At 42.7% G+C, this 14,370-nt stretch overlaps 1 protein-coding gene across 4 annotated transcripts in view; it reads right to left on the minus strand.

Annotated features, from left to right (window-relative positions):
* Positions 1-14,370, minus strand: part of HECA (hdc homolog, cell cycle regulator) — a 43,842-nt gene that overhangs the window by 22,434 nt on the left and 7,038 nt on the right. The window contains exon 1 of one of the 4 annotated variants that reach the window (XM_070256472.1): positions 6,720-7,058. The exons of 2 other annotated variants lie outside the window; for them this stretch is intronic. In XM_070256472.1, coding sequence (XP_070112573.1) covers positions 6,720-6,726 — 7 coding nt within the window. In that variant the 5' untranslated portion in view covers positions 6,727-7,058. Of the gene's footprint in view, positions 1-6,719; positions 7,059-14,370 lie in introns of those variants that run through there. One more of the 4 variants, XM_070256471.1, reaches the window with a different exon arrangement.

Raw genomic sequence — 14,370 nt, forward strand, 5'->3', positions numbered from 1 at the left:
AGTGACTTTACCTCCTCCCTAGTCTGTCCAACAGGTAAAGCATATGGCTGCGTGTTAACTGGCAGCATGGGTCACCTGCAGACCAGGTACCTGTCAGAGAACATAACCCGTGACTCACTGTTCTTCAACATCTTCCAAAAGTTCAACTGAAACAATTTTTAAGAGACTTCACGGATGGTGTGCACACATTCCTCTAGATCAGAGTTCCAGTGGGGCTGTGTGGCCTGCAGCGTCTTATTAAACCAGTACAGGGTTTTTCCGTTACAAAATGTAAACCCAAATGCCTTTTAGGTACATCATGCATTCTCCGGTCAGCCAGGGCTCCGCCCCAGCCCCACCCAGATACTTACTATGGGCCAGGACCCTGGAGGAGTCTGGGTGTGTGACTCTGGTGCTAGATAAAATCTACCCCTCAGTTACGCCAGGCATCACAGAGCCGGTCACCTGCACCACTGTTTCATTCCCTGGACAGACTGCTTTTAATGACATGAGCAGACCTAATAAATCTGTCTTATTTATGAAAGGATATTGCCATGGACATTGCTCAGTATTTTACAATGTCTTACAAATGGCTAAGTGACTGGTTTGGGGTTTTTTTTTTTTAATCTGATGGAGACTGTCGAGCACACCACTACTTCTGTCTGCCTCTGTGTGCAACAAATCTGAAAGCCAAATTTGTGAGTTACCTCTTGTAATGATGCAGGACGTCCATTATTTTTCCTAGCAGTATTGTCCCTACTAATAATATCGTCACTTATTTACTATTTATCTTATACTATTATATGTATTTTGGAAAGCCACTTTATTTTTGGAACAAGGAGCGTATAAATGATGAAAACATAACCCATCCACTACCTCTTCGCATAACTTGCAAGTCAGTTTTACCCAGTACATATTAAAGTCTACACCTGACAGGTGCCAACATGCCCCTTCCTCGTGACTTTCAAAGTCAGCCAGAGAGGGGAGTGAAGTGAGAGGGATGCCGGTGCTGACCTACTGCCCCCAGGGGCCCTACAAACATGGCTCCTTTCAGGAAGGGCTCCTCTCTCTGCCACACCCCTGCTCTGCTTCTGAGAGGCACCTGTGGCACAAGCACAGGAGCGCTCGGTCCTGGAGCCGCTCGCCTCACCCATTCCACACTTCTCATCCACCTCCCCGTGGCTCCTCCCTCAGCTTCAGATTTGGCTATTCACAGCACCACAGCCTCTACCTGTTCCCATCTCACTGGTTTCTCACTCAGCTCCTCTCAGACATCTCAGGCCGGCTCCTGTTGCTCAGTGCTCTGCCAGCCAACCCAGTCCTCAGTCCGCCTTGCCCCTCTGGTCCACGCAGGTGCCTCCCCTGCATCCCCCCGTCCCCAGCTCACTGTGAAACAGTGACACAGTGAGCTGGGCTGGGATTCCTCCCAACTCTTCCTGCCTTGTCTTCTCCTAAGGGGTCCTTTCTGCTTGGCTCTAACCTACAAAGCCTAGATTCCTCCGGGCACTGTCACCCTCATGTGGGCCCAGCTTTGTCTCTCTGTAGCTCTTCTCAACAGCAAATCTCCTTCCTCACCTATCAAACTTGGGAATTCATTTCTGGCAAATACAAAAATGAGAGTCCCATATTTACCTCAGAGACTAGATGTATGCGGAGAGGCAGAGAAAAGAGCAATGAACTAAGAAACAACAAGTGACAAAGATGCAGTCACATAATCTGAACCTGCTGCTGGATCACATCACCACGGACAACTACAAGAGTCCAAGTGATTCCATCTTCTTGGGATGGCTCCTTAAGAAACGTCAATGTGGGGAACAGCCCCATGGTCTAGTGGTTTAGTTTGACACGCTCTGTTTCAACGGCCGAAGTTCCCAGGTTCAGATCCAAGGCGTGGACCTACACCACTCGTCAGCCATGCTGTGGTGGCAACCCACATATAGAGAAAGACTGGCACAGATGTTAGCTCAGGGCTAATCTTCCTCAAGCACAAAAGGAGGAAGACTGGCAACAGACGTTATTCAGGACTAATAATCTTCAGCAAAAAAAAGAAAGAAAGAAACGTCAGTGTAACAACTTAATAGCAACAATAACAGATTATTGTAGTTATCTAGCCTTTATTAATGGCATTAACAACTATAATGGTAACTTGTTTTAATAAGAAAAAGTCATGTTCATGGGTAATCAGATACACGAACTTCATATATAAGAATTATAAGAAAAAATGTTTATAACAGGTGCCAAGTGAAATGAGACACACACTCATGTACGTACAAGAGCTTATCTATGAGTAACCAGATACACGCCTTACCCATGTAATTTTATACACATGCAAACACATCTACTCCAGAAGCAACAGTATTATTTCCACAGTGAACAAGAAAAACCTGCATTTTACTTTCACGTACTCTACAGAAAACCCAAAATGCTCTTTCAAAGGAAATTGCTTATTATGTTCTTATACATTTGCAAACAGAAATCGATGAAACACAAAGTAGAAAAGACAAGGGGCTCTGATTTCTTATAAACCCAAACTAGGCCTTAAAAGGGAGTTATGGTTTTGCTAACCAAGTCCTTTCACAGTTAAATTTTAACCTCACGACCCATGTGAACCCAGTCAGTTTCTGGCCTTGTTCACAACACCCAGCACACACTGTTTACTTTATGGGTTGCCCTTTCTCGTGTCACTCTTGAGTGCTGGCTTGCTCAGCGCAGGCTACTGCAGGAACCTCACCATGGGGATTCTGACCACGCTCCCTACGATCCTCATCAGCCCCTGCCTCCCTGCATGGCATCAGCGTGGACCCAGCGAACCTCTTCTCCTGCAGCAACATGACTGTGAAGCCACCAGCGTGGCAGGGTTACTTCATCTTTCTTCAGACACTGCAGTAAAAGAGAATGATGGGGAATACAGAAAAATATACACAAATGAGTATGTAGAAATAGGAAATATTGATAACACACTGTGCACAGGTGTGATGACGTCAGCATTTCCAGTTTCCTCTTTTCGGCTCCTGGAATAAATCAGGGAACATCAAAACAGAACATGACAACCCTGAACTTCTTCCATCATGATGATGGATGATGAAAATGGTGAAAGTCTGTCATCTGCAAACAGGATGGACTTGAGGCCAGACTTTTTTAATCAACATGCGCTGATGAGCAGACTTTACACCAACTAATTAAGTCTGACACACCAAACTCCTCTGAGTTGTTACAACAAAGAAGTCAAATACAGGAGATTGTGAGTACTTGACTGTAGGTCACTAGAGATCTGGACATCTGCAAAAATGTGTAATAGTTGTATTCTGAAAATGCTTTAAAATCTCAAGCTATAAAGATAAACTTCCTACAGGAAACACTTCAAAGTGATCTGGTCTCTGAATAGGTCAGTTTTCTTAGTAAGTTTATTGTATGTAACTGCCTAAAGAACAAGCCTTCAAATTTTCCAGGACACTAATAAACACTCATTTGAGCAAACCTACAGCTTTCTTTTTAGTAGCTATGGTTTACTAAGGACAGTGTTCTAGGAGGCATAATAAAAACACCAGGTTTGCCTCAGGATTAAACACTTCCTACAGAAGAAAATACATGGAGTCTCTGAAAATCAGCTAATTATGACCAGCTGCTATTCAATGCAAGTCACTTCAAATAATGTTTCTGAACACCTGTTAGGTGCCTGGTGCAGAGTGCAACACAGGGGATGCAAACAATAAATAACATCATAAGCCATACTTTCCTACTTCTTTGAGTATCTTATACTTTTTTGTTGAAAACTGGATCTTTTAAATAACATAAGGTGGCAACTCTGAAAATCAGATTCCCTCTCCTTGCAGGATACAGTGTTGCTGCTGCTATTTGTTTGTTTGTTTAGTGTCTTTCCTGCACTAATACTGCAAAGTCTGTATTTTTTTGTCATGTGCAGGCAATGAAGTCTTTGCCGAATTAGCTTAGTGGTCAATTAATGACTAGACAGAGACGTCCTTAAATGCTTTGAACTCACAGGTCTCCCAGCCTTTGCCAAGGGCCTCTGTGTGTGTTTGGGCATGCCTTCAATGTTTTACCAGTTTACAACCCTGTTTCAGCCTTTACTTTCTGCTTGTGCAGAGCCTCAAGGTCAGTCAGAGGTGAGAATGACGGCCTCCTCAGGTCTTCCCTGAGCACACATGGTCTCCTAGAGCACCAGGAATATATCAGAGCTTTTCAAAGCCCTCTGTGGCAACCTCATTCCCAAGATATTCTTTTTAAGTTTTTTGGCCCACTTCTTATTTGCCCCAACTGGTATCACTGCTACAGGGGAACTGAAATCTTAAACAACTGCTGCTGACTGTTTTCAAGAGATGCCCTAGAACACGGCTTTCACCACTAGGCCATCTGTGAACCAGGCCAAGTAAGAACAAGCCCTGTGAATAAGGCTCTACCAGGGGCTTCCACACAAGTCAGACAGTGACACTTCTCTGGGGCCAGGGCTTTTGGGGGAGCTCCAGATCTGTTCTCCCCCTCCAGTGTTGACTAGGCTGTTTGTTTTAAAGCTACCACAGAGCTAGGGAGAGGAAGTGGGAAACTGAAGACAAGTGCAAACGACAAAATTCACCATTCTTACTACGATTCAGTCATTTCCCCTGAATAAACTCTCCTAGGATTATTGCAAGCCTTTGGTTAATTTCTAGAGTTCTGAAAAAGTTGATTTTCATCATTTTTGCCAGTGTTCTCATCCCTTTTATGGAGAAGGAAATTTCTTGAGTCCTTATTCTGCCATTCTGGAAGTGCTTAACATAAATTTAAGTTTATATACATATTTTGTTATAGCAAAACATGATAGGATGATCATAAAAGAATTTCAAGCAGGACAATACTCTTAGGATCAAATTCTGGGTAAAAATGAATAGAAATAAAGAAAAATGTAAAAATTTCTGTTTTTTTTAAATGGCTGATAATGGTTAATAAGTTACCATATCTGGATTCTGTTTAAATACATTTAAATGACACTGTTTACAATAAACTGTAAACTGTATTCCTCTGCATTTATTTATACCTTTAAAAAACTGGGTGTGACAATGTTAAATGTGCAAGGACTCTGTTTTTGTAAATTCTTTTAGGGGATACACAAGCAAAAATGTTTGATAACCACTTTCCAATCAGCCTCCTGAAAATTGCACTATGATTACATCATACATACATTCAGGAACCTCAGAAGCTCCCAGACTGAGGTCCCAAGTCCTTTAGATATGTTCAAGGAGCTCCACAATTAGGCCTTTCCCCCTGACTGCCCACCAGCCGACATGCAGAGCCTCTGCATCAGGTTCGTGCTCCCTCCCCATGGCTGCAGCACGGAGTGTGGATTACAGGGAGGGGGGGACACAGGTGATCAGAAGGCTAACTGCAGCCCCCTGGTGCCCACACAATGCCTCAAGTTCTCCGAGTGTTTAAAATCACTTCTTGATTAACTGGTGGGTATGTGTTTGAGTGAAAACTCAAAAGGTCTTTAAAGAAATTTTCTCAAATATTTTGAAACCCTTTCTCTACTACAAAATTTCAAACGACACTAAGTCCTATACAAAAAGGGAAGCTAATACTTACAAAAATATTTTGTCAACTTGTTTTAATTAGTCCAGGAGCTATAGTGAGCTCACTCAGCATGTCTGACTGACCTTCTGATTGAGTCTATCCTCGCTCATGTTATTTCAGCATGTGAGCCTGCTCCAAAGTGGGCAGCACGTCGAGCACATGGTGATTACATTCAGTCAAACATGTTTTTACTCTCAGAGTTTAAACACAAGGCTTTCTCTCAAACCACTCTATCCAAATAAACGTGGGTGCTTCACATACCCCCCTCCTCAAAAACACGAGCTCTTCAACTACATTTAACAACCTGGGCTTTTAATATTCTCAATATGTTCAGTTTCTTCTCCTAGTCCACTCTTTTCTTACTTTCAATTAAAACCCACAAGCCTACCCAGCCTTGAGGTCAAACTAAACAAAGCTACAGGCTTCTATTTTATCTATTTTTGATTTCCATTCTGGTTCCAAAACTCTAATATTGGTAAGAAATTTATATCAATAATGACTGTAACGTAGAAAATTCTTATTTTCTTTGTCTAACAGAGCCCATGTCAAGACCCAAAAGGACATGGACCCAAAATATGCCTGGTTTAGGCTGAATGTCAGGATGAAGATGGTGGTTTCATAGTTTTTCTGAGTGTTTCCTAAAAATACCAAAGTTCCAGACAACAGAAATAAGGCAATTCCTTGGTTCAGAGTCTACAAATGCTCCCTGAGCCCACAAAGGGTCCTGCAGCGACCTGCCCCGGGTCAGCCAGCTGGTAAGCGGCTTCCCTCTTCCATTCCCACCCATATGCACACAAATAAAGAGCACAGGGCCAGTCTACACAGAGAGGCAGTGACCAACAGCTTTATGTAACAAGATCATAGTAAGTAGGTCTACAATTTGGAATAGTATCTTACTCAAAATTATAGAACCACTTAATACGATCTGGTTACACAAAAGCCTATTTCAAAACATTCAATACCCACAATAATCCTCAGAATTACTTAAAAACTAGGCACAAGGAAAACCAAGTTAAAGAAGCAAGTGCTCAAGCCTGATTACAATATAAAGGTTTCCTGACCCCAATCTTTGCACTCCTCAAAAACACAGACAGACAGACAAGAAGGTAAAGCTACTCTAGTTAACAGAATCGCTAAACTCAAAAAAAAAGAAAAAAAAATTAGCAAAGGCTTACTTGTCATTCAATGAGAATAAAGCAATTTTCCTTGGAAAGAATGTGAAGAAACACCATTCTATCAGTATGGAGACTACCGACTCAGGCAGCAAAAAGAGCCCTGACAGTGAGAAACAGCTCAGCCTGCCTCGCCTCACCCTGTGTGGGTCGACACACTGGGTCAACATAACCAACTCCCAAGACCATTTTAAGATTACTGTATTTAAACGAATAAAACCTCAGCACGATGTAGCTAAATTCATCTCCCCACCCTCTCCATAACCCAGACTGCACTAAATCCTTATACTTCCTTTGTTTTCCATGTGACTCTTCTGCTATGCTGAACTCCCTGAAAAAAACACTTTCTGCTGCCTTGCCTTCCCTTTAACAGAAACCTGGGAAACGCTTTATGAGCAACCCTTCCACCCTGGCAGACACTCTGCTGGGATCTGGGGAGAAAAGACAAAGCTTTTGCCCGGGGGCCACACTGCTCAGCCTATTTCTGAAACACCGCATCAGCAACCAAAAAGCAGGTTACAAAATCTGTTGCAACAAGGAAAGACTTGTCAAAGGAGAGGGTGTAAGTCTTACACATACCTCAGTGGAAATGAAAACTAGACTCAAGAACCAGTCACATCATGGCCCAGCAGTTCACCCCACACACACACTCAACACAGCTTACTATTATGATGACTTGTTTTCAAGAGAGTATTTCATAAAATTTCCTGCCGCAAAGGAAACTCAAAGTTTACACCCCAGTGATAGTAAGCCAGTGATGTCATTATAACTAGACAATGATTCCTTTTCCAATTACTAACTTCTATGGAACATAGATATGGCCATTCTCAAAGACTCAAAACTGTTCATTTCTAAACTAGATGGAAAAAATAATATACCATTTAAAAACGTTACCAAAAATATCTAGAAATTTCTTTTTGCCATAAGAGAATTTGTCGTAATAACTATAATTAAAATATATACATATATACATATGTATATATGACTATACTCCAAATGAATTCTAAATTGTATTTCCAAATCTGTCAAGAGAAAAACATTTCAAATTAATTCATTAAAAATTCTTAGAAGTCATCTTTAGATCACATATTTCATGGAACATTAAAAAATAAGTTATGAGGTAAAACTGATTTATTCCAAAGTCAAATTTCAAATTCGAATCTCTCAAAGATGAAGCTTACAAACTGTTTTTAATTAACCGAATCTCAAGAAAAACAATGATGCGATATAAACACATTAAAACATTTATAGATATACACTAATACATATACATACTATCATATGCCTATACAAGTTATTTTGATAAAATTCATAATACAGTTTGAAATATTCATAATTCTCTAAGCTATTTTAAAATGTGAAATCTAAAAGGGAGGTAAGGAAACAAAAGAAAGTCATATGCAAGCATTTCAAGTGCTTCTACCACACTCACACTCCCTGCACAGGACCCCGGAGGCAGGTAAAGGGCGGGAAGGCCTAAAGCGCGAATCAAGATACACACGCTGTGAGTCGTGATGACAAGCAGAGGCACCCATAAATCCTGCAGTACAGCAGGCCATGCGCAAGGCTCTGCTCACTCTGGGCTAAAATCACAGTGGGATCTGCTGTGACAATGAAACCTGGGGACAGGGTGATTCACAGATCACAACAAAACCATCTCCAATCTCTCTCCTCACCCTGGTGAAAGCACCCTCCCCAAGGCTTCAGCTCCACAGAGCCTCCCCACAGTGGGGTCAGAAAGGCCTTCTGCAGACACTCCAGAGGAGCTCCCTCCAGGAGCCGGGCTCGCCCTGAGACCAGCAAGCAAGCACTGCAGATTCTCTGGCAAAATCCCCACAGCAAGAGACGCCAGATCTGAACTTGCAGAGAAACTAAAGGCTCCCCACTCCTCCAGGGAAGTGGAACAATTCTGGAAGAGTACCGTTCACGGCCAGCTTTGTGAGGGAAAGCCAAGGTCTGCCCTGGGTTCTCCAAAGTGGAACACGCACTCATCAGGAGTTGGGAAGCAGCCACACGACCACACGAAAAACTAGGAACCAAAACCTGAACCAGAAAACACCAAAAATCCCAAATCATGACACAACTGTTGGCTTTTTCAAACAGTTGTACAGTTTGTTTGCAGAGTTAGTCACAAACAATATCATGTTATCCTCACTTTCTGCAGGTAAGAACATCCGGGCTTAGAAAACTTCACTGACCTTGGAAAGTGGTAGATGTCAGGCTACGACCTGCGTCTCTCACATCTCAAGGCCCTTTAGCAGAAGCAACGAGTCTGGAAACCTCTTCGCCATCACAGACACTTGAGAAGGCACAAGGGCTGACTGGATCAGCATGATGCACGGGGTGCAAATAAACTCTTGTTTCAAGTGAGTGCTGTGTCTTCGTTTTATTAATATACAAATGTAATTTCAATCCAAGTGCCAGAATGAGAAAAATGAGAACTTTCTTATGACTCGGCATTTAAGTTTGTTATTACAAGGAAGTTATGCACGATTTAGCCTTAAGAGACCTCATGTTGCAGCTTGGTTCTCGAGAGGAAGCAATAAATAACGGGCCTTTATCTACAAGTTTCCAAGTCCTATGCAGCTGGACTAAAAACTGCAGGGGATTTTAGAAATGTGCAAGAAGCGGCAGGTGCTGGACATGCAGCTCAGCTGTCAACTGGAAAGCAGTGGTCAGGGAAGCCCAGGGTCAGGGAGCACAGCAGGAGTTGCAACCAAGCCTGTAAAACAGAGCCTCGCAAATTTAGAACAAAAACAAAACAGAAGCTCACAAGATGCCAGCATCGCTGTGCACTGGCATGCACAGAAACTCAGTCACCAGCCTTCTGTCCAAGCTGCTCCTCCTACAGGCAGTTCCACAGAAGACTTTCCCCACTCTCGCCTCTCTTCCTCCTGAGGTTCTGTCTCTACGCGGATGTTCTGTGACCACACAAAACTAACATTTCTAACCAACAGAACATCCTACACAGAGCGAAAAGACAAACAATAAACCAGGGAAAACGTAGATCAAAACGTATCCTGAATAGGGGCTGGCCCAGTGGTGTAGCAGTTAAGTTCATGTGCTCCACTTTGGCAGCCCTGGCCCGGGGTTTGTGGGTTCAGATCCTGGGCGCGGATCTATACACTGCTCATCAGGCCATGCTGAGGCTGCATCCCACACACAAAATAGAGGAAGATTGGCACAGATGTTAGCTCAGCAACAATCTTCCTCAAAAAAAAAAAAGTATCCTGAATATACAAAGACTTTGTGTAAATCAATAAGAACACAAATATCCTATTAGTAAAATGGACAAAAAGCACAAATAGGAAAAAAAATATAAAATGACCAATACACACATGAATACACATGAAAAGACATTCACTCACTGACAATCCAACAAATGCAAACAAAAATAACAATGAGCTGTGATTTCTCATCTATCTGATTGGCAGAACTGAAAGCGGCTCTCAAGCACACTGAGGAGTGACAGGACTGAGCATGCTGCGGGCAGGGTGGCGCTGCAAGCGGGAGCCGGGAACCCCCCTGGAGAGCAGTCTGGACACACATCAGAGCCTCAGAACCAAGTGCCTGTGGCCGCAACTCCATTTCTAGGACTTCAGCTAAAGATGATCACAGCTCAGTCACGAACTGTGGTCCCCCCAGAATAGGCAGCGCCACTTCAGATGTGTAGTCTCCACAGCTCCAAGACCAGGAAGTCCTGTCATGAGGAGGAGTCAGATCAACTGAGTTTACAACGCGTGAGCGAAGTGCTCCTTGGTCAAATGTTTTCCTGTCTGACAAACTTAATTCCAGTTCAAGTACCACAATGATAAGCATGAGGCCGTTGAGAAGTAATTTAAATGGCTCTATTGCTTCCTTGATGTTTTTATACTGAATTTAAGTCCTCTACTTAAAAACTTGTTCATTACGTACGTGTGTGTGTTGGTCAAGATGGACCCAACAGCAAGCAGGACTTAACTGTGGCATCTCCCTAACCCAAGAGTGCCTTTTCTGCAAAAAGGGAAGGAGGCCATCTCTGGAGCTCACTGTCCTCATCCTCAAATGCAGACTGTGGACTGCTGGGTGTCACACCTGGCTCCTGGTGAGCACTCAATAAAGGGCAGCTGCGCTATCACTGGCTCCCGTCTCTGGGAAGGGATGCTTCTCCTTTCTGTGGATTCTATGAGTTCTGCAGTCCCAACACACCTACCAGGAGCCTTACCTAATTTACTTTTGCTGCAAGGCATCACTTGCACTTCTAAAACTAAATGCCTGATGCAGTTGAGCTGCATCATCCCAAGGCTAACCTTTGTGCAACACGTAAGTATGCCCAGCAGGAGCAAGTCTGAGGAGGGGGAAACCGTCTGGAAGAATTCTTGGAGCTGCCCCATGGGTCAGACATGCAGGTTTCTCCCTCCACCACTGAAGGGCGCTTTCTGTTTCTCAACGCCAGGCTCCCTCCATGGCTTCTGGCAGCACAGTGTCTGTCCATTAACAAGGGTCACAAACCACCCCAGGCCCAGACTCTCAGATTACAGACTCACCTGCTGCCAATCAAAAACAGCCACAACTTGACTCTGTACACTCTCCAGTTTCCACTTCTGCCCAGACAGTGAGCTTTGCCAGGTGTAACAAATAGTGTGTCACTTTAATAATGTTTTGTTTGAATAGAATTCTACTAAATGTTATACTGAGATAATCCTTACATTCAGGAGTGCTCATTTAGAAACCCAAAATAGAGTTTGTGATTCAGTTTCAACACTAGTGTCCAAAGACTCTCCTGAGATGCTTTTATAACTTGAAGAGACATGATCTAAAGTATCACCAAACTTACGCTTACCTCCAGGGAAAAATATACATTTTAAATTTGGCAAATATCTCCCTTACTTATACGATCAATTTGATCCCCTGCTAACTTTTGCCTAAATTCATCCACTTTATCAGTTTTGTAAAGATATATGCCTTAAGGCCATCTATTTCTAATAAATTACCAATAAAATGAAAAACAGAAAACCTGAATTATGACACTGTCTTTTGCCAACTGACTATCTGTAATTGCTATTATGGGGTGATGTGATTTGATCTGCAACATATTTTGAAGGGGTCCAGGATATGCCACTGTGGCCTTAAAATTATTTTGAGCTGAAGGCATCTGAGTTCATGAAATCTCTTATCTGCCTAAAAGCAGAGCCTCTCAAAAGAACTCAATTGTCACAAATCCCCTCCCCAGGAGGAACCAGGGAAGACCGACTCTCACCAGCAAAGATAAGTCTCCACACCACACCTAAACAGGTATTGTCACTAAACTATCGTTTCTCCCATCTATTCTCTAAGGGCTCATTTATCTTCCAAAAAAGTTGTTTTCCTTTAAGTACCTTTCTCCCTTCCTCCTCTAGTAAAATGGTATCTATGCCACAAATTCTAACCTCCCCTTTGAGTCACATTTTTTCTGTGATTAAATCTGTCTTTTCTCTTGCTTATCTTTTATCAGTTTAATTTGCAGGCCCCTAATACTGAAGTTACGAGTGTAGAGGAAAAGCTTCCCTCCCTGACAATTTAAATCTATGAAATACACTGTATTATAAGTGCATATGAGAACCACACTGACATTCTTATTAACTCCAGTCTAAGGAATTATCTGATCAACACTTCACACTTCCTCTTCAAGTCTTCCACTTTTCTCATTTTCCTTTAAACTTCTAAATATCCTTCTTGCTTCTCTTACACTGTTTTCAAGCATAATCCTCCTAATTTAGCAGAAATAATTTGTTTTCCTTTTATACTTTTGATAAATCAGAATAATTTTTAAGTATTAGAAATGCTACTCACTTTTTGCCAGTTTATAAAAACCTCTCAAGTACAATCAAGATAAAACACCATGTTGATTAAATAAAGCAAGTTGCTATTTCACCAACCACTGAGAACTGGCAGCTTTCTGAAATAGACAGAATTAAAACACACACAGTCACTTTGTACAAAACAATGACACACCCCTCACCAGAGTTTACTGTTTTAAAAACTGATTTGAGGATGATAAAAATAAAATGACAAACCAAGATAATTAGTTCAACCTGGCAGAGAGATACATACTTTGTACCAACGTATGAAAGCAAACCACAGGGACGGCCCCTCCCTCAGAGAAAACCCTTCTGCTCGGATGGCCCCTCCCTTGGCGTTTGGTTCTCTGTTAACCTCAATTAGCTCACCTCCCATGGCTCGGAAGCACAGGGATGCTGTGCCCACAATTAAGACAGACTCTCCACACAGCAGGCTTGGGCACCGCGACACTAACATCCTGATGCACAGGAAAGCAGCATGTGCAGTGTGCCCAATGCCCTATCGAAAAATCACAACTGAGGGTCCATGGCAGGCTGGATGTTGACTAGCTGTATCTATAGAAAAACTGCCAAAAGATACTGATTCTGTGAAAATATACGATAATTTCACAAGCTTGTCAATAACCTGTGATTATCCCCTTTTGCAGGTTTGGCTGAGCAGGTCCCAGCTTACAAACCTCAGGGATGGTTCTGCATTGGCTACAAAACATCTAGATTTGACTGTCTGGCTCCACTCCCTTTCCAGCCTTGAGTCCTTGCACTGTATCTCAAACCAGCCACAAACTCCTGGCAGCCACCAGAACTCAAGGCTGTTTCCCACCTCCCACTGCTTGAAACAGCCTTCCTCTGCTTTCAGAGCTAACTGCTTCTCTTCCTGCAGGACTCAGCTCAAAAGTCCCCTCCTCCAGGAAACAAATCACTTTTCCCACCAGGCATCCACAGCACATGATCATTGCTCCTGGTGTTTCCATGTCTCTGTCTGAGAGCTTCACCACGAGCCTGTGAGGGTGTAGATTCCGATGCCTCTACGTAGAGTCCAACACTACTTCCAGCCATAGAAGGCAGTAAGCACATAATAAACACTGAGTAGATGGATGAGTGCATAGATGTACAAAATAACAAATAAGCAAACAAATGAACGAATGAGCTAGTACAACCCTTCTAGCTGCTGCCTGGGCAACGGAGGGTCTTTGTTCAATTTTCAGTAATATGAAGCCCTGGCTGCTCCCCAGAGAACACCCTGAGCTCCTCACCTCCTTTCAGCTACTCTTCATCCCCCCATGCTTATTTGACTTCCCCAGATCTTCAAATCCAATCCCCAAATTTAATCCAACCTTTTACCACCTCACATCTCCTGCTCTTTCTTTCATAGCTGCCCTCGTGTACAACAGGTAATAACCTACTTGCACTTGTTTCTAGAAAGGCTCCCAACTAGACCATAAGCCCCTTGGGCCCAATTCTTTTGTCTGTGTAATTCCAGAACCTAACAGAGTGCCTGACAAACAGCAGGCACTCAACACATAGGAGATGGAGAAATGAATGAAGGCAGGAAGATGTAACAGTTGTCACACTTTACTTTTTACTTTCTCTTTTTCTCATTTTTTGCTAAATCATGTGATTTAAACTATAGTCAGAGAGAGACAATGAGGAAAGATCATTGTAACAAATCAGTGCTTGAATAAAAAGCTGTATGACAGTGATCTTTTTCCATATTAATACTCACAGACCCTTGCCCACCATCTTATTGTCTCAGTGTCTGTTCTCAACAGCATAATGGTGTAACAAGTTTTGTAATTGGATAAGGTGGAACAAATCACAAAGCTACTGTGGATGGT

This window comes from Equus caballus, chromosome 31, assembly GCF_041296265.1.
Source record: "Equus caballus isolate H_3958 breed thoroughbred chromosome 31, TB-T2T, whole genome shotgun sequence".
Taxonomy (NCBI): domain Eukaryota; kingdom Metazoa; phylum Chordata; class Mammalia; order Perissodactyla; family Equidae; genus Equus; species Equus caballus.